The sequence below is a fragment of the Felis catus genome, chromosome B3 (genome assembly GCF_018350175.1).
Source record: "Felis catus isolate Fca126 chromosome B3, F.catus_Fca126_mat1.0, whole genome shotgun sequence".
In the NCBI taxonomy this organism is placed as follows: Eukaryota; Metazoa; Chordata; class Mammalia; order Carnivora; family Felidae; genus Felis; species Felis catus.
In genome coordinates, this window is record NC_058373.1 from 17,863,713 (window position 1) to 17,890,451 (window position 26,739).

The 26,739-nt window shown below is 40.5% G+C and overlaps 1 protein-coding gene across 4 annotated transcripts in view; it reads left to right on the forward strand.

Annotated features, from left to right (window-relative positions):
• The window catches only part of LRRC28 (leucine rich repeat containing 28), a 182,511-nt gene that overhangs the window by 127,050 nt on the left and 28,722 nt on the right, over positions 1-26,739 (forward strand). For all 4 annotated transcript variants that reach the window (XM_045058877.1, XM_003986861.6, XM_045058878.1 and 1 more), the window contains one exon: positions 13,593-13,695. In XM_045058877.1, coding sequence (XP_044914812.1) covers positions 13,593-13,695 — 103 coding nt within the window. The remainder of the gene's footprint in view (positions 1-13,592; positions 13,696-26,739) is intronic.

The following is a 26,739-nucleotide window of genomic DNA, read 5'->3' on the forward strand; positions in this document are numbered from 1 at the left end:
TTTTAATACGATGAAGGTGGCGTTGGAAAGGGAATTCAATTGAGTCTTTCAGAGAAAAATAATGAAATCCGTAGCTGTCCTTCCGTGGTGTTTGTGTACTTGCTACCTTTTTTCGAAGTCCTTTCTCATAAACCAAAGCTGTCTAGGGGTGCCTGGGTGGCTCGGTTGGTTAAGCGTTTGACTTTGGCTCAGGTCATGATCTCGCAGTTTGTGAGTTCAAGCCTCGCGTCAGGCTCTGTGTTGACAGCTCAGAGCCTGGAGTCTGCTTTGGGTCCAGTGTCTCCCTCTCTCTCTCTCTGCCCCTCCTCTACTCATGCTGTGTGTCTCTCTCTCTCAAAGATAAATAAACATTACAAAAAAATTTAAACCAAAGCTGTCTAATGGTAAGAACCATCAAGGACAGAGTCAGATGAAGCATGCAGCTGCTGGCACTGCCTTTCCTCAGAGAACGGAACTTCTCTTGGAGACTTAGCTAATAAGGACGCCTCTTTACAATAGTTAGGAGATACTAGGTGGGGACACACACACACACACACACACACACACACACACACACACAACCAAAGTTTTCAAATATGCGTCTCTTATGTCTAAATGTGATTCTGCAAGCACAGTACAGGAACTTGAAGACTTAAGAAACAGGTGCTAGAATATCTCTGCCTGCGGTTGGAGGTAGGAATCTTATTTCGGGGAGTTACTTACTGAATTCAGTTGCTTGCCAAAGAAGGTTGACTTAGAAGAAAAGCAATTTTTTATGGGGCCTCTTAAAAGAATGTCATGTTTCAGCCTCTTCAGAAAGCAACTATAGAAGGTGTATGTTGGATGACGTAAATCACTTGTAATGCTAGTAAACCATACGACTCTTGGAGTACATTCTTTTTAAGATGAACAGATGCGTTAAGAAAGAAGGATGCTCCTATTCTAACTATACCATAATAATGGTAATTGAGTGACAGATTGGTCTACTAACAGAAGCTTTTTCCACAGTGCGAACAGGGAAATGAAAGCTATGATGTTCACTAGAGATTTTGAAATATATTTGTTGATTTAATAGAGTTCTGTACACTAGCTAGCTCCTAGAGTTGTGACTCATCTCTGGGCTTTTGAAAGTAGGAAAATACAAAGGAAAGGGTTTCTGCCCCCCTCCCCCACCTTAGGCTTTTTTTTTTTTTTTTAAACCAGGTGTACCTGGTTTCTCTTGCATAATGAATAAGCCTGATTATTCAGTAATGTTCACAGCTTATTTAATGATGAATAATAGATATATGTACCATGAGGTTGCCCATGCACAAACTGGCTGTGGAAGGGCATCCTTTAGCGAGCCCCTAGGAAGTGCTGTGTCATCTAAACTCAATATCAGTCACTTCTGTAGTTTAAGGAAACAAGAGAACAAAAGTTGCACCCACCTTAGCAGGTGGAACTTTCAACTATTTGAAAACAACCAACGAATTCTTTTTTCTTTTTATGTTTATTTACTTTTGAGAGAGAGAGAGAGAGAGAGAGAGAGAGAGAGAGAGAGAGAGAGACAGAGTGTGACCAGAGGGAGGGGCAGAGAGAGAGAGAGGGAGACACAGAATCTGAAGCAGGCTCCAGGCTCCACTCTGTTAGCACAGAGCTCTGTTGTGGGGCTCGAACTCACAAACCACGAGATCATGACCTGAACCGAAGTCAGACGCTTAACCGACTGAGCCCCCCAGGCGCTCCAACAACCAACGAATTCTTAACTAAGAACATTTGGCAGATGACTCTGAGATTTATAGAATATTCTAGTACATAAACTACCATGGAGTGAACCCAAACCTTAGAGAATAACTTCCTACTAACAGGAAATTATGTGGGTTTCTAAACCAGTCCCAGAGCCATTCCTTCTAGGAGATTCTAGTAGTGCAGTGTTTATGTTCTCAGGAAGAGTTACTCTGTGTGCCACAGACGTGCTGTGAGGGAGGCGACCACTCCATTAGTGCTATGGAGTAATCAGAGACATCGAGCATGACTTTGATAAGGAGGTAAAACTGGCCCTTTTATCACATAACAGGAGATCACTCCAGTTTTCTGTAGAAGTTGTAGTTGTTTTTTCCTTTATAGGAATTGGATACCTCGTATAGAAATAAAAACATTTATGTCAAGTACGGTGCCATTTTAGAAAGTAGCTTCTAGGCATTTTCAAAACTTACACTGAAATCACTTCTCTCATTGCAAATGGCATATAAAAGACACAAATCTGTTAACTGTGCTTTTTTCCCCATTGGTTCTTGTGCTTGTTCGCTCTGTATCAGCTTAGAAAGTCCACAAAAGAATGTTTCCTGTTTTTTAAGAAAATATTTAAGTCCACGCAGTGAAACTACTCAAACTTCAAACCAGTATGGAAACCACTTAATAATTCTGTAATCTCAGACTTAGAGATGAATGTAAACTGCACTCTGCTGAACCATGAATGTATTTGATGTGCAGCTTGAAGAACTACTGCCTTGAGGTCATTGTTTAATGGGAATTATTTCCAAAGTTTTTAGCTTTAAATCAGTTTCACTGCTTAGAAGGTTTGTTAGTACAGACCAGCAGTCCCTGAGTTTGGAATTAGCCCTGTGTTTGAGTAGAAGTTATGATGACTGCTTTCCAAGGAGAGACCCAAGCATGCCTCTAATATCATGTTCTGTGGGGATTATTGGGTATGTCTCTAATCAAAGGCATAGTGCAACAGGAGAAAAGGGTTTGAAAACAAGGCTCAAAAACTAGTAATGGGAAAAAATGAGAGAGAATTATTCTGTCAGTTAAAGTCCATGCAGACTTTGTTTCAGGAATAAAGTTATTATAAGTCTTGTATTTCTTCGAGAAGGTAGATATTCAGTGCTCTTTTTTGAGCTCTTTTTTACAAGGATTAGTAACAAAAAATATTTATTCATCTTTGTGCTGCTTACTCATCTGATCCCTTTCTGCTGTCTTAATGATACCTCTGCTTTGTTTTTCTTGTATCACAGTAAGCCTTTGCTCTTGCCTTAAGGTTTTCTTGAGGAGTGAATATGATTGTTGAACATGGCTTCTGCAGCATGGGCCACACACTGACTGTACTGTGCTAATGTGTGAAGAGTTCACCTAGTGTAGGTGAGCTTTAAATGAACAACTGTGTGTGTTTCTCTAAGTTTTGAAATAGGACTTGGGGATAGGAAAGTGACTAAATATGAAAAAGCTAGCCCTGTTTTCTTAAATACGAGTTAAAAAAAAAAGCAGCTGTTCATTCTTTAAAAGGTACAGATGTGACAGTGTTACAATAGCCATACGACCCAAAGCAGTCTACAGGTTCAGTACAATTCCTATCAAAATACCAATGGCATTTTTTCACAGAACTAGAAGAAAATAATCCTAAAATTTGTATGAAACCACAGAAGACCCCAAATAGCCAAAGCAATTCCGGAGAAAGAAGAACAATGTGGGAAGTATCATTTCAAGCTGTGTCATAAAGCTATAATAATCAAAACAGTATGGCGCTGGCATAAAAACAGACACAGAGATCAATGGAACAGAATAGAGAGACCAGAAATAAACCCACACTTACATGGTTAATTAATTTCCGACAAAGTGGGCAAGAACATCCAGTGGGGAAAAGACAGTCTCTTCAAGAAATGGTGTTGGAAAAACTGGACAGCAAAATGCAAAGGAATGAAACTGGGTCACTTTCTTACACCATGTATGAAAATCAACTCAGAATGGATTAAAGACTTAGACATGAGACCTAAAAGCATAAAACACCTAGAAGGAAACACAGGCAGGTGACCTCTTTGACATCAGTCTTAGTGATATTTTTTTGGATCTGTCTCCTCAGGCAAGGGCAACAAGAGTGAAAATAAATGGGATTATACTCAAACTAAAAAGCTTTTGCACAGTGAAGGAAACCAGCAACAAAATGAAAAGGCAACCTACTGAGTGAGAGTAGTTGCAAATTACATATCCGATAAGGGGCTAACATCCAAATTTATAAAGAACTCATAAAACTCAGTATCAAAAAAATAAACAAACTGATTAAAAAATGGACAGAGGACCTGAATAGACATTTTTCCAAAGAAGACATACAGATGGCCAACAGGCACATGAAAAGATGCTCAACATCACTAACCAGCAGGGGAATGCAAATCAAAGCCACAATTTGATGTATCACCTCACACCTGTCAGAATAGCTAATGTCAAAAAGACAAGAAGTAAGTATTTGGTGAGGATGTAAGAAAAGGGAACCCCGTGCACTGTGGTGAGAATATAAATTGGTGCAGCCACTGTGGCTTCACCAGTATGGTGATTCCTCAGAAAATGAAAAATAGAACTATTTTACAACCCAGCAGTTCCACTTCCAGGTATTTATCCAATGAAAACAAAACCAGTAATTCAAAAAGACACATGTACCTTTAAAAAGACATGTACTCTTATGTTCACTGCAGCATATTTACTAGCTGTTGTAAATAGCTATGATATGGGAGCCATCTAAATGTCCATTGATAGATGAATGGATAAGGAAGACGCAGTATGTAAAAACAATGGAATGTTAGTCATCAAAAAATGAAATCTTGCTACGTACGACAATGTGAAAGGACCCTGAAGGCATTATGGGAAGTGAAATACTGAATGACTTCACTTACGTGTGGAATCTAAAACACAAAAATTAACCATCTAATGAATGTATAAACTATGAGTTTTGTTCATAAATACGAGGAACATAGATAGCTAGAGAGAATAAACAAACTAATGGATGCCAGAGTAGAGAGGGTGGAGAGTTGGACAAAATAGGTGAAGGGAATTAAGAGGTACGTACGGTCTTCTAGTCCTGAAATAAATGTCACACAGCAATGTAATGTGCAGTATAGGGAATATAGTAAAAAAGATACTGATGTGAAGTTTTTTAGAAAAAGTAGTAGTAGGAAGACTAGATCTTTGAGCAGAATCTTTGCCAGCAAAGCTTTTGTGAATTTGGTTTTGGAACTTGGAGTTTTTTAAATGGTGACAAGAATGGGCGTTAGTAGGGAAAACTGGAAGATGTTGTCAGTGGACTGTAAAGCAAAAATCTGGAGCTTCTATCAGTCATAGTTTTCAATAAAGTTCTTCAACTTTGGGGCGCAGAAAAAAAACAGGTATAAGTCCAGCTGGGCAACAGCTCAGGAGATAACAGAGTGAAGACACTGCTCTCCACGCTGGCTGCCATGGCGATGACTGTTGTAGGGGCCCTGTTGGGCTCAGTCGGTTGAGTGTCTGACTTCAGCTCAGCTCAAGGTCTCACAGTTTGTGAGTTTGAGCCCCACATGGGGCTTGCTCCTGCCAGCACAGAGCCTGCCTTGGATCCTCTGTCCACCCCTCTCCCCGCCCCTCTCCCGCTCATGCGCGCGCTCTCTTTCTCTCTCTCAAAAATAAACAAACATTAAAAATTAAAATAAAAAGACACGCTGTTGTAATTCCTGAGTCTGCTGGACAGTCAGCATGAAGTCTCCTTCTCTGGCATCTTCTCTGAGGGAATTCTTGGCATTTCTTGAAATTACTGCTGTAAATCTGTAAGTCAGAACTACCCTACCAGTTATCAGGTCTTTTAAAGGAAGCAAAGGGATATTTTGTTCATCGTGTGCCTGCCTGGCAGTGTCTTGACATCACACCTGGATGCCTGGGCACAGTGCCATCCTCCAGCACCCACAGCACCCAGGCGGCTTCCTAGGTAGTATCACCTCCTACGTTGTGTGGGAGTTCCCTGCTTATATGGAAATAATGTGTTTAGGGAGGCTGTCTAACTAATACCATGGTGAACCAGGCCAGCACGCTTTTAAATTCCACCTCTGCCATGTAATTGCTGTGTGATCTTGGGCTTAGAAAGACTGTTTGATTTGTTTAACTCTCAGGAACAGGGTAAAATTAATACCAACTTCATGGGACTATTGTGGGTATTAAATAAGATCTATTTAAAACACCTCTGTCACTCGTAAATACATCATAAGCATGCAGTCAGTGTGAACTATTTCTATCGTTTCACTAGACTGTTTGAGAGGGTTGGAACTGTATGCATCTTCACTTTTGTACCCCAAGTATCTAGCACAATGTCTGGCTCATTGCTTGTAATAATTTCTTTGTCACCTGAACTATGCAATACAAATAGAGATGCTGGGAGTGGGGTGGTGGAGAAGAGAAATAGAGATCCTGATGCTTGAATAATTAAGCCAACAGCAAAGGAAGCCTTCAGTCATTCAAATTCATTAAAATCAATTTAATTTAACAGTTGTTGATAGTCTAGGTATAAAGCATCTTATTATAATTCACTGTGAAATCTTACTTTGTACAAGTTGAATAGATCATAAAGAATATGATTATGTAAAAGATTTAATGGATATGTGTGCATATGTTTACAGAAACTAACACTGTCAACTATACTTTAATAAATAAAAAGAAACTAACACTTAAAAAAAAAGTCATTCTTCTGAAAAAGCGGTCAAAAAGTTCTCTTTATAAAAGACATCATGTAGGTAAATTTTAAATTTGTTTTAAAGATGATTTTGGAGTGTGCTGTAAATTACTCTGAATTCCTTGTGAAGAAGCCCACGTTTTATAATTCCACTAAAGTGTAATTATGACTAATGATCTATCTGACTGGTGGAACTATGATAATTGGTGTGACATAGACTATTCCAAACAACCTATGTAGGTCTGTTGCTTTGATGTTGTAGTTTCTGTTACCCCATCCTTTTGTGGAAGGGGATACATCATTCACCTTTTGATAAAATAAATGAGTTTCATACTGGTAAGTGTGCAGTAAACAGTTCCTATTCAGTTCTGGCCCATGCTGTCATTCCGTGCTTCCTTTTTACGGTAGAGTTAAAGGAGCAGCAACCGAGATACACAGGTTTTTCTTCCATCTTCAGCCATGTGGACTGCATATGCCAGAGCCTTGAAGTTAAAAAAAAAAAAAAAAAAAAAAAAAGAAAGAAAGAATTGGAGTTTGTGCAGGACTGCTAGCTTTTGCTAATTTCCAAGTAACAATACTTTGATCTGTGCATCTGGGAAAAAAGGGGAAACATTTTAGACAGTACTGCATTTTTAAAAGCCACATGAAAAAGTTCTTTGTTGCTTTAGCATATATGCATATGGACAACTTCCTTGCTTTATAAGGTTGATGTACTGGGCAGTTTTTGCACAGGAACTTTAAAAAAATATTATTACCTGGTATATTTATTGCAAGGTATTGGTATATTAAAATTAACGGAAGGAAGAAAACAAACCAACTCATTAGCTAGTACGTGAATGGTCTCTTCCAAAGTTATTGAGTGAAGATTTTTCTCTTTAAAGAACAGAAGAACTGTTTCAAAGCTTTTTCAGCAGAAACCACTTACATTTCAGCCTCATTATGATTAAAAATGCCATTCCATTGTGCTTGGGGTTTCGCCAGCGGAAGGGTTTTTGGCCAAGAGCATACTCTCATGAGGCTGTCACAGCTCTGCCCGTACAGCCTGTGACCTTGCCAGACCAGGTGTCTAGGTGTCTCAGCCTCACCAGTAGGCTGTGCTGGGTCAGCTAAAGCAAGAGTTGCCCACTTCTCTTTACAATCTCAGACTCCGTTTTGTGATCTTTCCTTTATATTCAGAGGTCGAGAGAAGTAAGAGACGAAGACGTGTCGAGAACCGGTTCTTACACAAGGGATCAAGCTTGGTGCTGTAGAAGCCTGTGAGATAGGATACATATCATTGTCTCCATTTTGCAGAGGGGGTAACACACAGGGAGTGTTTCATTTCCTAGTGCCTGGGAGCAGTTAGAAAGTGGAAAGCCAGGATTCAGACTCTATCCCAACCCCATGGCCCACGACATCCATAATTTCAGTGCTGCTCTCTCTTACTGTCTACAAGATTGTGTTATATGCAGAGTTGAAGATTCTGTATCAAGTACTTCTGTCCGTGCGGTATTTTGCTTATCACTGTGGGATGGATTTGAACACCACTGATTCACATTTTCTTCGAGCTTCGGTGGAAATCAGTTCATTCCATTATGGGGCATATATAAAAAAATTACATTCCCCAAAAGGGTCATGAGATACAGAAAGGTTTCTGGAATATTTAAAATCTAAGGTTGGGGCGCCTGGGTGGTGCAGTCGGTTAAGCGTCTGACTTCAGCCAGGTCACGATCTCGCGGTCCGTGAGTTCGAGCCCCGCGTCGGGCTCTGGGCTGATGGCTCAGAGCCTGGAGCCTGTTTCTGATTCTGTGTCTCCCTCTCTCTCTGCCCCTCCCCCGTTCATGCTCTGTCTCTCTCTGTCCCAAAAATAAATAAAAATGTTGGAAAAAAAATTTTTTTTTTTTTAAATCTAAGGTGAGAGAACCAAAAAGTGGAGCACTTGGGTAGCTCAGTCTAAGCATCCGACTTCAGCTCAGGTCATGATCTCACGGTTCATGAGTTCAAGCCCAGCATCGGGCTCTGTGCTGACAGCTCAGAGCCTGGAGCCTGCTTCGGATTCTGTCTCCTCCTCTCTCTGTCCCACCCCCACTCTCACTCTGTCTCTCTCCCTCAATAAAATCAATAATAAACATTACCAAAAAAAAAAAATCTGAACCAAATAGCATTTTTAAATCATTCACTCTTCATATTTTCCCCTATAAAACTAGGATAGGAAAGAAGAGGAAAGCATGTAAGAAGCAGCAAGTATCAGCTTTTATTTAACTGTGTATTATGATCTTTGCATGGAGCTCACTTAATTTTTGCACAAGCTCTTTTGGGTGTATTAGAGGGGAGAGGTGCTTCCTCTGTCATGTCCCATTTTGTGTCCTTGACTCAGAATGAATCACTGTCTCTAGAGGCTGTTGCCTCCAACTCTTTTCTGTGCAATTAAACTATAGAAAAGTGTTAGTGCCTTTTGCTGCATGCCAAGGAGAATTCTCTCTTAATTGGCCTTCTGCTGTAGGGCCACACTTCCAAATATGTCACCTACTAATAATTAGAATAATAATAACTGCCATATATTGGAGGTGTATGACAAGGATTCTGCTTGATAATTTAGAAACTTCATTAGTAATTCTCACTGAACTTAAGAGCCAGCATGATTGTCTCCTTTATATGGTTAGGGAAAACTGAGGACACTCACTTGGTAAATAAAACGGTATTCTGACCCAGATTGTCGGACTCCAAGACTGTGTTCTCACTCCATGAATTAGTATATTCTACTCTTTCCTGCTGCATAAGCTCAAGTAAACCATCTTTCTTTGAGTCCCATGGGGGCTCTGAAACTAGGGCTTTTTGCACTTTATCAATGTAGTTTCACTTTTTAAAAAAAATTCCAGAGTTTTCTATATGACTTTAAAGTCTACAGATGTCTATTTGTGATGACGGGAGATTTGTAGGCACGTCAGAGAAGTAGTAAAGGAATCTAGAATAGGAAGTTTTTGGATAATGCTGAGGCCTTTTTCATTGCAAGTGGATTCTGGTATTTCTCTCTCTATCTTTCCCATGTGTGTTCTTTAAATGTATAGCCTTTAATACCAGTATATATGTGTATACACATTTACTAAAGTAGCAGGACATATTGTTTTGGCAAGTGTATGTTCTTAGGCTTAAAAGAAATATTGTGTAGTGATTTAAATTTCACAGGTTACTTCTACTTTCATTTGTCATAACAACCTGGTAAGGTTGAGGGACTGGGCACTATTATGCCATTGAACATCTCGCTTGGCTAATAACTGAAAGAACAGACAGGTAAAATATGAGCAGACAATTCACACACACACAGACACACACACACACACACACACACAAAAGTAAAAAATGGCCCTCAGACATATTTGAAAACATTTTCAAATATGTTCACAATCATAATTAAAGAAATGCAAATTAAAACAATGCTGAGATATCATTTCTCACCTATCAGAACGAGACAAATTTGTAAAGAGGATAACATGTTTTAAAAGTTGGCAAGACTGTGAGAAAGGCAATGCCTTCGTATGTTGCTGGAGGGAATGCAAATTGGTAGAACCCTCTGGAGGGAAATACCAAGAATCTACCCATCTTTTGACACAGGGGGAGATGTATACACGGATTCACGTATATCCATGTGTTTTATAGCTCTGTCCACTGAGAGATCCTAGAAGCAGTGGCACCCCCCACAGGACTGAGCATGCGTGGCTCAGATCTTGGTTTATAAACACTGTACCCCAATAAAAGGAGTGGAGGCTCCTTGGAGAAGTAGTTGATTTCTGGGCTAGAGGAAGGAAAATAAAAGCTGAGCTTAGAACATCTTGTGCCAGAAAGTAAGGAAGTGCTCAAAAAAGGATGAAAACCGGGGGGCCTGGGTGGCTCAGTTGGTTAAACGTCCGACTTCGGCTCAGGTCATGATCTCAGGGTTTGTGGGTTTGAGCCCCACGTCAGCCTCTGTGCCGACAGCTCAGAGCCTGGAGCCTGCCTCGGATTCTCTCTCTCTCTCTCTCTCTCTCTCTCTCTCTCTGTCTCTCTTTGTGCCTCTGCCCTGCTCACTCTGTCTCTCAAAAAAATGAGTAAACATTAAAAAAATTTTTTTAAAAAGGATGAAAATTTGTTAGAAGAACCTATGAGCCAACTTTAAGCTGCTCCTAATTGCCAAAGATGGAACATTTTGACCAATACAAAATCATAATAGTATTGGGATTTTAATCCTTATGATAAAATAAATATCCATGAATCCATACTGATATCAAAATCAGTCAGATAGGGGCAACTGAGTGGCTCAGTCTGGCTAAGCATCTGACTCTTGGTTTCAGCTCAGGTCATGATCTCACAGCTTCTTGGGTTCAAGCCCCATATTGGGCTCTGTGCTGGTAGTGCGGAGCCTGCTTGGGATATTCTCTCTCTCTCTCTCTCTCTCTCTCTCTCTCTCTCTACCTCTCCCCCTCTCCCCCTCTCCCTCTCTCTCTGCCCCTCCTCCACTTGTGCTATTTCTGTCTCCCTCTAAATAAATAAATAAACTTAAAAAAATCAGTCAAATACATAAATGGGAAGGAAGGGAACGCTCTTCCTTACCGAATTGCACTTAATAAATGTAGACAGAAAGATGGTATAGCATTAGATAAATACCGTGCAGTAATTATTGCAAACCAAGATCCGTTGTCGGATGCTGAAATTAATATCCAAGATTTGAGGAGGAACAGGACATTTCCATAGCCTTGGGGTTGCAGTAATGTGAAGACTTGACCTGTGACTTGGAGGGGCTACTTCCAAGATGGCTCACTCACATGGCTGCTGGCCATGGGCTCAATTCTTCTCCAGAAATCTGCTGGAAGTCTCTTCTGACCAGGAAGCTGTCTTCCTCCAGAATGAGTGATCCAAGGCAGAAAGCAAAGAGGAAGCCACAATGCCTTCTGTGGCTTACTGTCTGCAGTCACATACCATTTCTGCCTCTTCTTTTTGTTAGATATCGTTAAGCCACCACACTGGGGAAGGGCATCTCTAGCCAGCAGCCCGGAAATTATTTTTTCTCCCTGAGAGTTGCCACTTCCTCTTTGTTGACTCCCAGCACTGCCATCTTTGCTTCCTCTTTTTGTGTCTTTCTCTAGTGCTAGTCCCGGACAGGATTATCGGGATTATGATAGGACCAGCAGTGGGAAGGAGGAGGCAATATGGACCCTTCCCCACCCGATGCCACAAGGAGCCCTTCTTACCTCAGTCTTCTATCACCCCTCCCACCTTCTGTAACAGAGTGCCCAGAACCCAGCTGTGAATCCATAAAACTTCTATAAGCCACTTTCTAGGGCAGTGATTGTACTGACAGTTCTCTTTTTTTCCTGTCCGTCTTCATCTGTATTACTACATACTCTCATCTCTATCCCCAAGGCCTATCACAGTGCCTGCAAGGTCCTTCATGGGTAAGTGGGTTTTCTCTTGAGATGTAAATATACTTAAGAACACCCTAATTTAGCTCTATGGGTCCCCCCAGTCTTTCCCAAACTGTAGAACTGCAGGGAAGAGATATACTTCAGAAGCCTGTTGCCTGTTTGCACAAACAGAACTCCAGAAAATTTTTCAAAAATGATGCTCTTGCTTCAGGGAATAGAGGGTTAGCAAGGCTGCTGAGGACTGTTCTGTGGCAGTGAAGACAAAGAGCCCCACCCAGTGAGTGCTAGGAGTGGAAAGGAAGGTGGTTGAATATTCTTGGGCACATGGTAGGCAGGAAGGGATGTCCTTAGCACTTGGAAGTGTCTCTACTGCCTTCGTTAACTCTGCCTCATCTCTTCACCGAGTCCCCCCTCCAGTCTTGGTTCCCCCATTGCCCAGCTGCTTCTGGAAAACATCTGGATTCTGTCTCTTTCGGCACACCTGTTCCTGTTGCAGACCCCTCTTTTTGGGCCCCCCATTCCCGGTACATACTATTAAATAACAAAAATTCAACTGAGTCAGTTTGAAGATCTAATTGGCTTAAGTGATAACGGAGCAGTATTCCATCTAGCAAGTAGAAAGGAGTTCTGTCAGGCTGTAGAAAAGAAAAAATCTTTAAAGGCAGAGAGGGAGCAGTAAAAAGGAAATTATTAGGAAAGAATGCATTGTTTCAGGCAAGATTGCCCCGCTAAGGGGAACGGATGGGGTCTATCAGTAAATTTCCTGGTGCTGACCAGGAAATTCCATGTTGACTGGTTAAAGGGTACATTCCGGGGTGGGGGTGGGGGGATTGAAACTGCAGTTAGGTTAGGTATTAAGCCCCTGTTTGGTGACGTGGCCGAGCATAAGTGACTCCATTCTGGGCCTGTGGTTTTCTTTTTAGCAAGGCCCATTCCCGTCCTTACTGGCCTTGTCCACCATGCTTTCATACCTCACTAGGGGACTGAGATTTAGAGTTCCCTTTTCTTCTTCCTCTCCCTGCAGCATTGGACACTTGTTCCTTTCCTACATCAGCCTAGCTCCAGAGACTTCAGCCCAGCCAGGGCCTGATCCCTCGCCCTGCCCCACCTCTGCTGTTCCCATCTCTCTGCCCGGGGCAGGTGAGACACTGGTTAATACAGGGGTAGAACTAAGCTGGTCTAGGCTGATCTGCCAACTTTCCATTGGAGGAAGATGAAACTGAATGAAGACCTACAACAAACATTATTCTTAAATTAAAATTGTTTATAAAAAGTCATAGAAGTTCTGTGTGAGAAGGAAATTTAATAACATTCAATTCCCATTTATCTCATCTTACAGTTCAAGAAATCAAGGTCCAGGTGGGTTAGGTAATTTTTCTACAGTCGCGTTTTCTTTGTTTTTTTTTTTTTAATGTTTATTTATTTTTGATAAAGAGAGAGCACGAGCAGGGGAGAGACAGAGAGAGAGGGAGACAGGATCTGAGGCAGGCTCTGTTCTGACAGCCCCAAGCCCGATATGGGGCTTGAACTCATGAACCGTGAGATCATGACTGGAGCCAAATTCAGACACTCAACCAACTGAGCCACCCAGGTGCCCCATACAGTCACGTTTTCTGATGCACATCATCTACTATGTGAGCTTGGTTACATATGCAGAGTTCAATGAAATCTATAACAGTTTGTCTTCCAGAATAGAAACTTTGAATTATTCTGATATTATGGATTACATTTTACATTTCACATTGTGCTAGTATATAGTTATGGGAATTACAGTTCTTCTCTTTCTAATCCAGATTTAGGTCGATCTCGAGAACTACAATACGTATACGTGGATAACAACATTCACCTGAAAGGCTTGCCATCCTATCTGTACAATAAAGTCGTCGGGTGCAGTGGGTAAGGCTGATTTCGTATTTTATACTATAGCTAAACTCTTTTCCACGCTCATTTCTATTTCATTTTTTGGTCCTGATGTAACTTAGAAATAGGTGAACTTTGGATAATCATTTTTGATTTTGTCTTTGGCCTTAATATGCTAAACCAAATACTTTTTGGAACTAAGAATATTGGCCAATCAATTTGCAGTATTATACTTCCAGTTCAGTTAGTAAGCAAGTGGTTTATTATTTTCCAGTCAAAAACGAATCCATGTATACCATTATAAACTCAGTAGTATCAGTCACTGAAACTGGAGGAATCAGCATGAACTTAAAAGCTTCTGCACTCCACCGCAGTGACAGTTTTACTCCAGGAATAGCCCTAGTATCTAGAACTTGACCATTTAGAAATATTTAGAATGCAACATTTGAAATAGTCCCTTAATACGAATCATGATTCTGGCAACCAAAACAGATGTTTCAGTTCAAGGAAAGTGATAGGCTTTTATTTTCAGAGCAGCAATAATCTTTCCTTCTCAGTCAGGCTTTTAGAAAAGCAGTTTCAGCTTTTTATTTTCCTTTATTTTGTTTTACTTATTTTTGAGAGAGAGAGAAAGAGAGAGAGACAGAGCGTGAGTGAGGGAGGGTCAGAGAGAGAGAGAGGGAAACACAGAATCTGAAGCAGCTCCGAGCTCTGAGCTGTTGGGGCTCTGAGCCCCAACGTGGGACTTGAACTCATGAGCCGTGAGATCATGACCTGAGCCAAAGTTTGATGCTTAACCAACTGAGCCACCCAGGCGCCCTTCAGCTTCTTCTTCTATAAGAGTGAGACAGAACCACCTTAAGATGTTTCCTAGAGTGGTATGGGATTAATATAGGACAACTTGGCTACCAGAACCTGCTTTTAACTGGCCTAACTTTCCTCACATAAACAGCCAAAGAATATTTGGGAGATCTTTGAGGCTACTTAGCCCATATATTTCACTCTGTCCTTGTAATCCTGACACCCTGCGTAACCTGGTTCATACTATATGTAGTTCTGGCAAGAACGATGACAATAAGCTTGTACACAGAGAACAGCCACTCCCCTGTTGGCCTGGCTCCAGAGGATGGGCTCTGAGCAGTGATGGCCCCAGAGAGGGCATTCCTAGGAATAACAGCCTTCCCTTAGGAAAAATTATACACTTGTTATCTTGGAAGAGCCTTCGATGATGCTTCGAAGTGCGCACGTAGGCTGATGAAATACAAGCCCAGAGATGTAGTTCAGAACCTTCTGTGAAGCAGAGATAATAGAATGTGTGGTGGAGTTTTTAGCTCGGTAATTTTTCGACAGCTGATTATGTGACAGCTGTGATACTACTCAGTCATTAATCCTAATGAGTTCTTAAATGATCTGTAATACAGCCTAATTCTTCCAAGTGGTAAGTAAAATGCTCCCCCTTACCAAGATACACAGAATGATGCAAGCAGGCTCCAAGGCTGAAGGCAGTTTTCCCCCCACCTAAGCCTTCAGAGACTGCACAGAAGTCTCTACCACAATTAAGGAACAGCTTTTACTTAAGATAAAGAGCCTTCTACTTTGGTGTATAGATATGGATGTTATTGACTGTGCTGAACACGGAGACACTTTTTCATGTTTACCTTGGTATCTGGTAGCAGAAGTAGTGAATTTTATAAGAGCTCCAAATCTTTGAGAATATAAATAATAGGGCAAAATATGCAAATTATTAGCCAGTAGTCTACCTTTATTATTACTATTAACACCTTCCTGTGGAAGTAGTGGTAAGAAAAATATTCAGAGGACAGTATCAGACAATCGGTTTTGTAATATTAGTAGTTTTTGGCGTATAGGTAGTCCCACCTACAGATGAACTGTGATCCAAAAGGCATATTTAGTCTGTGGTTTTACTCAGAATGCATTTCTCACTACGATCAATTCAGGTAGTTATATTCCTAGCCAACTTATTAAAAAGTCATTTAACCCCATTTTGCACCCCCCCAAAATTCCATGATATTTTGTGGCAAAAGGTACTCAGAATTCTTTTTTTTTTTAATGTTTATTTTTGAGAGAGAGTGTGTAAGGGGAAATGCAGAGAGAGAGGGGGACAGCGGATCTGAAGCGGGCTCCACACTGACAGCAGAGAGGCCCATGTGGGGCTCAGACTCACAAACCATGAGATCATGACGTGAGCTGAATGAAGTCAGATACTCAGTCACCTGAACCACCCAGGCAACCCTGTACTCAGAATTCTAATAGATGGTGGTTACTGAAGGTTTGGCAACAGAATTAAGAGACCCTCTTCACTTTCTCTGTCTTGTTGAATATATGCAAAGGGACTCCCCTATTCCAAGTCAAAGTGGGGAGGGGGGCGCCGGGAGAAGGAAGGGCAAAGAGTAGAACAAAGATCTGAGGTGAACCTAATATAAAGAGCAAAAGGGTTTTTGAGGCCTAGAAAGTGTGCTTCTTGATTCTGAACAAGGATCTTGGTTCACTTAGTTCATTCAGTGAATATTTATTGAGCGACTGCTGTGATCATATGTCAGACAATGGCCATACAGTGATGAGTAAAACCATATAATCTAACTAGGGATCCAAATAAACAATAAATAATTGATCAGACTTGGTGCTAATTCTCTTTAAGGAGATGATAGTCAAGCAGAGAACCTAAGGTTCAACGTGCTTGGTTCTCCACTGCTCTCACATGTTGCTTCTTAGATGCAGGCCTGGAATAGAAGGGCACAGTGGCTTCTGCTGTACCGCACCATCTCTGAAACAATTACATTCCCTCTTCCGACGGAGAGAGAGTCTAAGAATTAGAGCAACAGAGCAGAATGAACACAGCTTTGGGGACTTGTGGCACAATATAAAAAAAATCTGCTATGTGTATAATTCGTATCTCAGAAGGAGAATACAGAATCAGATATAAAATTATAAACAGATATAAATACAGCAAATAACAAATGTCATACAGTTTCAAGAAACCTCAGAAGTCTCACACAGTTATCTTTGGTGGAAATAAAGTTAGCACCTCCTTATAAGATGTTCATTTATTTGTCATATAATTATTCATCAGTAACTAGCAAGTCAGCCCTGTGCTAAGAATTGTGGAAAAAACAAAGATAACTTAGATGTTAATCCTAATACATAAAATGACTGTAATACCAAAAATAAATACCTTAAGAGAGGTAGAGTGATAGAAATGTAGAGCATGGGAATATTTTTTGTGACCTAGCCTTGAAGTTACACATGGTCATTTCTGTTTTATCCTATTGATTACACAGGTAACTCCTACTCACTGGGGGAGGAGACTTCTTAAGGGAGTGGATACTAGGAGGGGAGGTCGTGGGCGCCATCTTGGAGACTGGCCATCACAGCTTCCTTGCATCCACTGCTCTTTGCTAGTTTCATGGAAAAGTATGGTTTTTATTTTGTCTGGCTCTTTCTGATTGTTACTATAGGAGTAAATGTCCTCAGTTCTTCTGTATTTTACCTACAAAGAGAAGTCCCTCCCATTAGAATTTTAGAGAATGGTAATTGGCACATTTGCCTATTTGAGAGAACTTAATGGTAAAAGTTATCCTATACCAGTTATTTTTTTCAGTTGTCTGATCATATGCGGAAAAGAAAACTGAGCCACTGCTTTGCTTTTTCTTTTGTAAAAACAGCTGGATTGGGGTGCAGGTTGGTTAAATGACTTGATTAATAGAACCACTTAAGGTAACAGAATTGTTTATATGAGAAATGCATTCTGAGTTCCGAGTTAACCCAGCAGTCTAGAAAAATAGCCTTTATATTACAGTCTATTTTTTTTTCAATGTTTATTTATTTTTGGGACAGAGAGAGACAGAGCATGAACGGGCGAGGGGCAGAGAGAGAGGGAGACACAGAATCAGAAACAGGCTCCAGGCTCTGAGCCATCAGCCCAGAGCCCGACGCGGGGCTCGAACTCACGGACCGCGAGATCGTGACCTGGCTGAAGTCGGATGTTTAACCGACTGCGCCACCCAGGCGCCCCAACAGTCTATTTTTATGTAGTGGCTGCTCCCCATCTAATAACAAGCAATATTAGATACCTGAACCACACTTTGGGGCAAGCACAAAACAGTGTAGCTACAGATAAAAATACCAAAGAGAGAGTTTTCAGTTTGGTTCCGACAAAGTAATTAATTGTTTATGAAAACAAAAACGCTAACACTCCTTTCTAGTTTTAGAGGAATATAACAGAATCCAGCATCTTCACAGTATAACTTTCACAGTGTCCAGGACACAACCCAAAATTATATTTGAATAATTAAGGAAAAATGTGACCTATTCTCAAGGGAAAAGACAATCAGCAGAGACCAACCTGCTTGAGAGGACCCAAAATGTTGGCCGATGAGGATTTTAAAAGAACTATTCTCAATGAAGTAAAGAAAAATAAGTTTGCAGTGAATAAAAGACCAGGGGAAAAAAAGAAACTATACAAAAGAAACAAATGGAAATTCTAGAGTTGAAATACAATATCTGAAATAAAAACTTGACTTGATGGGCTTAAGAGTAGAATGGGTGTAACAGAGGAAGAGGCAGTGAGCTGGGAGGTAGAACAATAGAAATCATTCAGTGTGAGGAACAGAGAAGAAGGATTGAAAACAAAAATGAACACACAGCATCAGGGATCTGCCAGACAATGTAGAAAAGCCTGATAGAGGTATAATTGGTGTCCCAGAAGGCACAAATTTTTCCTCATTTTTCTCTTAACTAAGAGAAATGCCTCAAAAATGTTTGAAGAAATCACATCTGAAAATTTCCTAAATATGATGCAAGACCTAAGTTCACATTTTCAATGGGCTCAGCGGACCCTAAGCAGTATAAATTATGAAGAAAACAATGCCTAGGCAAAGCTACTGCAAACCAAAGATACAATGAGGTAACACCTCACACCTGTCAGAATGGCTAAAATTAACAACACAGGAAACAACAGGTGTTGGCAAGGATGTGGAGAAGGGGGAGCTCTCTTCTACTGTCAGTAGGAATGTAAACTGGTGCAGCCGCTCTGGAGAACAGTATGGAGGTCATCGAGAAACTAAAAACAAGGGGTGTCTGGGTGGCTCAATCAGTTGGGCATCCGACTTTGGCTCAAGTCATGATCTCACAGTTTGTGGGTTTTAGCCCTTGTGTGGGGCTCTCTGCTGACAGGGGAGAGCCTGGAGCCTGCTTCAAATTCTGTGTCTCCCTTTGTCTCTGACCCTCCCCTGCTCACACTGTCTCTCTCTGTCTCTCTCTCTGTCTCTCTCTCTCTCTCTCAAAAATAAATGAACATTAAAAAAAAAAAAGAAACTAAACATAGAACTATCCTATAATCCAGCAATTGCACGGTTAGGTATTTACCCAAAGGATACAGATTCCAAGGGGTTCATGTACCTCATTGTTCAAAGCAGCATTATCAACAATAGCCAAACTATGGAGAGAGCCCAAATATCCATCTACTGATGAATGTATAAAGAAGATGTGGTATGTATATACAATGGAATATTACTCAGCCATCAAAAAGAATTAAATCTTGCTGTTTGCAATGAGGTGTATTGAGCTAGAATGTATTATGCTAAGTGAAATAAGTCAGAGAAAGACAAATAGTATATGATTTCATTCACATGTGGAACTTAAGAAATGAAACAAATGAACACATGGAAAGGGATGGGAAGAGAAGAGAGAGGGAAACAAACCACAAGAGACTCTTAATGATAAGGAACAAACTGCAGGTTGTTAGAGGAAGGTAAGTGGGCTAGATGGGTGATGGATACTAAGGAAGGCACTTGTTATTATGAGCACTGGGTGTTGTATATAAGTGATGAATCACTGAATTCTCCTCCTGAAACCAATATTTGACTGTATGTTAACTAACTAAAATTTAAATTAAAAAAAAAAATCAAAGATAAAAAAATCTTGAAAGCAACCAGAGAAAAATGACAAATTACGTACAAAGGAATCATTCAGAAGAATGTTACCTTCTCATCAGAAACTGCGAAGGCCAGGAAACAGGAGAACAACATTTTTAAAGTGTTAAACAACAACAGCAAAAAAACAGTCGACCTAGCAGCCAGCACAAAAATACTTCTCAAGAATAAAAGCATAATAAATGCATTCTCAGACCGAACGAAGCTAAGCCTTAAATGAGGCCCTGCCAAATGGCAGACTGTATTCAGACCAAGGCCCATTTTCTCTGGGTGGCAGTGTCTGTCCTTCCCCTTATCCACTTCTCCTTTCCTTTCCCTGTAATTTAAGCTGGGAAAAAAAACTTTTTTGCTAAAGGGAAGGTAAATCTAGTAGCTGTTCCCACAATAATGAACATGCAAATGACAGCATGTACTTTCTAAGGAATTCCAAGATCATCATTTAGGTGCTTTTGGTAAGAGAATTTTACTATTTTAACATGTTAGGTGAAATAAGTGTGACAATGCACACAAGTTAATGTGCTAAATGACATACATGTTCTGGAACATAATCTTAGTGGCACAAAGATGTCACCATTCACATAGCTTATTTAGGGTTAAATGTTGAACGGCAGCTCCGAAAACATTGAGTTGAAAGAAAATTGTGTGATAATTGCTGTAAACTATCTGTATAGTTAAGCCAAAAGTACTAACATTTGTGACAGATTTTAACTCATTTTTATAACTCACTTAAGGATTCAGATACATAATTTTTTTTTTTTTTTGGTAACTGCCTTGGTATTTCATCTAAAGTGATAAAAACTACTGAGTAGGAAATCAAAAATGCCAAAGCTTTATAATTGCCAGCTAATAATTATTTCGTTGTAAACTGAGACATATATGGGGCTTCCGTCCCTCCTTACTGGCAATTCATTTCATAATCACCTCTTTTTTTTTTTTAAGTGTATTTATTTATTTTGCGAGAGAGAAAGCAGAGAAGGGGCAGAGAGAGTGGATGAGAAAGAATCCCAAGCAGGCTCTGCGCTGTCAGCGCAGAACCCACCATGGAGCTCAGTCCCATGAATCGTGAGATCGTGATCTGAACCCAAACCAAGAGTTGGACACTCAGCTGACTGAGCCACCCAGGTGCCTCCGTAATCACTTCTTATTGAGATGTGCAACACTAGCTTTCCAGCCTGCTCTCCCACTTGCCATTCTCTTCCATGGGCCAGACATTCTGGCCGGAGGGAACTGTGTGTTTAACCCTGTGCGCCCTGCACATTCACAGAGCTGAATCCCTGTTCCCTTTCCCTGGAATATCATGGTGCTAATATTAATTTGGAACAATAGATTCCTTCATGGCAACATCTAGACTGACGTTTTGATTCAGAAATTTTACCATTGCACTGTGTATTGTGGTATGCTACCAAAAGCATCACTTATTGTTAAGAATAGGAAACAAGAACAGCTATAAACATTGCTTTACCTTTTTTGTGTGCCAAGGAAGTGTGCTCGCTGATTTTATCTGTGTCTTGCACATCATCTTCCCAGCATCCCTTGCGATGTTTGCCCCATTCTAGAAATGAAGAAACCGGAGCTCAGAGAGATTAAGTAAACTGCCCCAGGTCCCAAAGCCAGGTGGTATAGAGTTATCATCTGCTTCATTGTCCATACTCGTAACCTCTGCACTGTGCACACTGCCTCCAACTTTGGTCTAGAGTCACCTCTGTATGTTTAAGCCCCTCTGCTAGCTCCTTGAGAGTAGAGACGGAAAATACCTTTCTTGTTCCTGCATCATTTCACGTAATGGGGGTGTAGGATATTTCATATCTGATGAGATCAAGGGAGGTTGGCCATGCCCAGCAGAAAGGTCCCCTAACTCATGTAATCTCATCCCTTATAGCTTGCATTGTTTTTTTTTTTAAATGTTTTATGTTTATTTATTTTCTTAGAGTGCATGTGTGCACGAGTGAGGTAGAGGTAGAGAGAGGGGGAGGCAGAGAATTCCCAAGCAGTTTTTGTGCTGTCACCACAGAGCATGATGCGGGGTTCGAACTCATGAACCCGTGACATCATGACCTGAGCCAAAATCAAGAGTGTGATGCTTAACCAACTGAGCCACCCAGGCACCCCTGCCTGCATTCTTCATAGCGGCAGCTTTTCTCCAGCATGAAGCAGAGAAGGCATTTAATAGACGTGTCATAAAATGAATTTAATTAGCTTTTTATATCCAGTGGTGAAGAGTAGGAACTTCTGCTAAAAGAATTGTCCAAGGGAAATTAGATTCCATATAAAATGAGGATCCACTTACTTGTTAATGTGAGCCTTTTCAGCAGTTTCCTTCAGATACTTGTCTTTTTAATTATGGGAGATGAGGAAAGCATTAGGAAAAATCTGGCTTTCAGTTTTCTACACCTTTATTTGTTACTCTGTATTGTTAAATTCTTTGGGCAGTGTCCATGTATAGCTCATGCACAATTGTATTAAGAAGCAGCAGCTGTTAAGGCAATAAGAGCGTGAAGTAAATAATTCACAAATGACTTGCTTGTTTTTTACTCTGCGTTTGCATTGTTTTATGGTTCTGCCCAGGGTTCTCATACTACAGTGTAGCTGTAAAGTTTGGAAGCAAATCATATTATTTTACCTTGTGTATTAGCCAGGGTTCTCCACAGCAACAGAACCAATAGGAAGTGTGTGGGGGTGAGGGGGAGAGGGAGATTGATTTGTTTTGAGGAATTGGCTCATACGATTGTGGGGGCTGGCAAGTCAGAAAGCTCCAGGGCTGGCTGGACACCCAAGGAGGAGTTGATGTGACAGCTTGAGTCTGACGGCGGTCTGGAAGGGGACCTCAGTCTTTCTCTCCTAAGGCCTGCAGCTGATTAGATGAGGCCCACCCACATCACGGAGAGTGATCAGCTTTATTCCAAGTCTACCGATTTAAATGTTCATCTCATCCAAAAAATACCTTCACAGAAACATCTGGTCTAGTGTTGGACCAAATATCTGGCTACCATGGCCTAGCCACCTTAATACAAAAAATTTAATCATCACGCTACATGTAGTATATCATCAAAAGAATCATTTATTGTGCGTTTGCCTGTGCTTTCAGACTTAGTGGCCATACTGCGTAATAGCATTTTGGATATGGTCTTCTCATGTTAATTTTGTCTGTATTAGGAAAGAAGCAATGATTATAAAATAAACTTTAGATTCATGTCCTCAACTTCACAGAATGCTTCATCAGGGTAATATCTTTCTAACCCGCAAAATTCTCCTGCCAACCCACAGGTGTGCTGCTACAGACTCTGGTGCTTATGTGATCACATGGGGTGAACAGAGGTTTTTGAAAGCCAGAGGGATAAAGGCAAAGTAAATAGCAAAGGCAGATCTTGCGAAACTTTCATATAAACTCTGACATTATTTGACAGGCGAGTGTATAGCTGGTTTGCATGAGTGCACCCATACCAGCTGTGAAATTATTGACGGTATTGAAGTATTTCTACCCAAGTTGGTGAACAGCTATTGGGCGAAGTTCCCTGAGTTCCCCAGCTGCCAGGTCTGCTTCTTCCCTGAGATCTCATAATCCACAACAAAAGGCTAATGACTAACAGAGCACAGGGCTCCAGGACCATGCTTCACCAGCATAAGACCGTTTGGGTTTTGTTTGTTTTAATAAGGTATAATTTGCATACAGTAACAGTCACCTTTTAGTGTACATTCCTGTGAATTTTAACAAATACATACAGTCATAAAGCCACAACTATAATCAGGATACAGAATAGTTCATTCACCTCAAAAATGTCTTCCCGTGTCCTTTGGAAATGAACCTCTGGCTGCCCACTCCAGCCCCTGGAAACCGTGGTCTGTTTTGTGTCCCTATACTTTACCCTTTCCAGAATGTCATGCAAATGGAATAATATAAGCTTTTATAAACATTCATATATAGGGTTTTGTGTGAACATAAATTTTCATTTCACTTAGATAGGATACCTGAGAATGCATTTGTTGGGTCCTATGGTTAAGTGTATGTTTAACTTTATAAAAAACTGAACTGTTTTCCAAAATGGCTGTGCCATTTTGTACTTCTGTGAGCAACTTATAAGAGTTCTTGTCGTTTTTTTTTCCCCTTTCAGACATGCTAATAAGTAATGATACCTCATTTTAATTTGTATTTCCCTAATGACTACTGAGGTTAAACATCTTTTCACATGCTTATTTCTATCCATATATCTTCTTTGGTAAAGCATGTTCCAATCTTTCAGTCATTTTTTAAAAATTGGATTGTTTTAAATTATTGACTTTCTTGAGAGTTCTTTATATATTCTGAATACATGTCTTTCATCAAATATGTGATTTGCATTCCCACCAGTCTGTGGCTTGTCGGTTGTTTCAACAGAATTAACTGGTATATGTTGTAGCACCTCATAGTACCCACCCCCGCCCCCAACACACACGACTCAAGATACATTTAATTTAATCCATAAATAAGACCTTTTCCAAAATCCTGTTTGACAGATTACTGTCATTTTCCTGTATATTCATTTCCCTAAATGTGGCCATCCTGCTGGGTAACCAAATACAGATATTTCTAATGCTTATTAGGTTGCCTGCACATCTCCTGACCCTGAGACTTGTGATGGACCCCGGTGAGCACCCCCAAGTTATTTTTCTCACACCATATGGATGACTCAGTGTTCTTTTTCCCATTTCCTTTTTATCTTTTCTCTTTCAGACTTCTTTATCTATGTGTGATGACTCAAAACAACGGATCTGTATTTGGAACTGCTTAGCTATCAGTATGGAAACTGCTAGATAGAAGAGAAACCTTGAACACGAATGAACAGCAGCACAACACCTATAATACAGTTAGAAAATGTGTAATAGAAACTTCAAACATTGTGGTAGATCATTGGCAAGAGGGGATATCAGAGAAGAGTTTATAAAGGAATTGGATTTGGGATGATGAGTAAGATTTGTATTTGGAGTGACAGGATGTGGAAATTTTCAGGCCTGGTGTGGCCTGTAGGCAGGAGTGGCCGTGGTGCATTTTTATTAAAGACTAAAATGTATTCCCCTGTTCACTATATACGGGGATCAGGACTCAAAATCTCCTCCATCTGTACCTATTCTCTAGGTCAGTGATTCTCAATCAGGAACAGTAATGCTCCACTCCAGGGTGTTTGGAAATGTGTGTAAGTTGGGGAGGGAGTCGGCTTTAAGCCTGGGGTCCCTACTGACATGTGTTAGGATGCTAAATGTCTTGCAATGCACACAAAAGTTCTAAACATTTAAGAACTTGTGCCCCCACTAACTGCTAAAAGCACTCCCAATAAGAAGCATTGCCAGTTATTTCATGCCATCACAATTATGCTTTAAATATTATTCATGCATGATTCCCAAATAAAGAAAGCTTCATTCAGCCTGGACCACTTGGTCTGACTCTTATATCCAGCCGCATCCAGTTGGCATTTCCACATAGATGTGTACAATTAAATGTTAACATATCTATAATCAAACACCTAATTCCCTTATCTCTCAACTCAGTCTTCCACAATCTGCTACATCTTAGTCGATAGAAACTTCATTCCTCCAGTTACTCTGCCCAAAAGCTTTGGGGTCTTTGATTTCGCTTTCTCTCACATCCCACAACCAACTCATCACATAGCCTGTTGGTTGTACATTCAAAAATATATTCAGGCTCTTGTCACTTCTTACTACTTCTTTACTGTCACTTTGACCTAAATTACCATCGTCTCCCACCTGGATTATAACAGTAGCCTTCCTACTTCTGTCTCAGCCTCCATTAGTCTATTCTCTACATAGTGTCTGGTGATCCTAGCCAAGTCAAAACACAGATCCCGTTTTGCCTGTACTCAGTCATCACTCTTGGCATTCCTTATACTTAGCATAAAAGCCAGAGACTTGGAAGTGACCTGTGAACATGTACATGACTTGTCTTCTAGGTTACACCTTTGAATTCCTCTCCTATCACTCTCTCCCTTCTAACGTCCACTTAGCCATTTTTGCTCCTCCCTTTCTCTTGAGCACACCAGACTCCTGCCTCTTTGCACCTGTTTTTTCTCTATCTGGAATACTGTTCTCTCAGATTTCTTTTTTTTTTTTTGTCATGTTTATTTATTTATTTTGAGAGAGAGATTTTTTTTCATGTTTATTTATTTTGTGAGAGAGAGAGAAAGGATGCAAGCAGAGGAGGAGCAGAGAGAGAGAGAGAGAGGGAGAATCCCAAGTAGGCTCCATGCTGTCGGCACAGAACTCCACATGGGACTCGATCTCACAAACTGTGAGATCATGACCTGAGCCAAAATCAAGAGTTGGACACTCAACCAATGTAGCCATCCAGGTGCCCCAGATTTCTTCATAGTCTAACACCACATGTGTTATAGCTCCCATTGAAATTCTCAATCTTAGGGCGCTCCTTAGACATATTAAGAATGGTTACTGTAAAGTTTGTATGTGATAATTCCATAACCTTACATCTTTTTTAAAATTCTTTTTTTAAATCTGTTTCTCTTGATTTTATTTTAGACAGTTTTATCTATATTGTACCTAGTTAGTTTTGAGTGCCTGCCAGATGCAGTATATAAGGAACTGTGACATTATGCTAGGCCTCAAATTGCATTATCTCCCTGTGGAGAGGACTCAAGTATGTGTGCCTTTTATCAGTTTATTGCTTCTCAGTTCCAGATCTACCCTTTTCCTTGGGACTGACGCTTGTAGAATTTTTTCCTTTGTCGTTGATTTATATGAAGCTTTCTCAATAGAGGGCCCTAGAGAGATAGTGCAAGGTCAGAACAGGGGTTTCCTTCCCGCTTCCAGGGTGCTGTTTTCTGTGCAGCAACCAGCAAAAGGATGCCCAGTAACACCTCAGCAGCCTTCACTATCCAGCTGAAACCCACACTCTCCAGCAAATTTCTCTGCTGTCTTTTTCCTTTGATCAATACATGCCAGGTACATTTTTTATTTGAAAGAACCAGGTTTTGTTGTTATTTATACTTTCTATGCTTTGTTTCCTTTTGATCAATTTCAGTTCTTATGTTTTTCAATATCCTATCCATACTTTGTATTTATTTTGCTTTGCTTCTCCTAGTGTGTATATCACACACACACACACACACACACACACACACACACA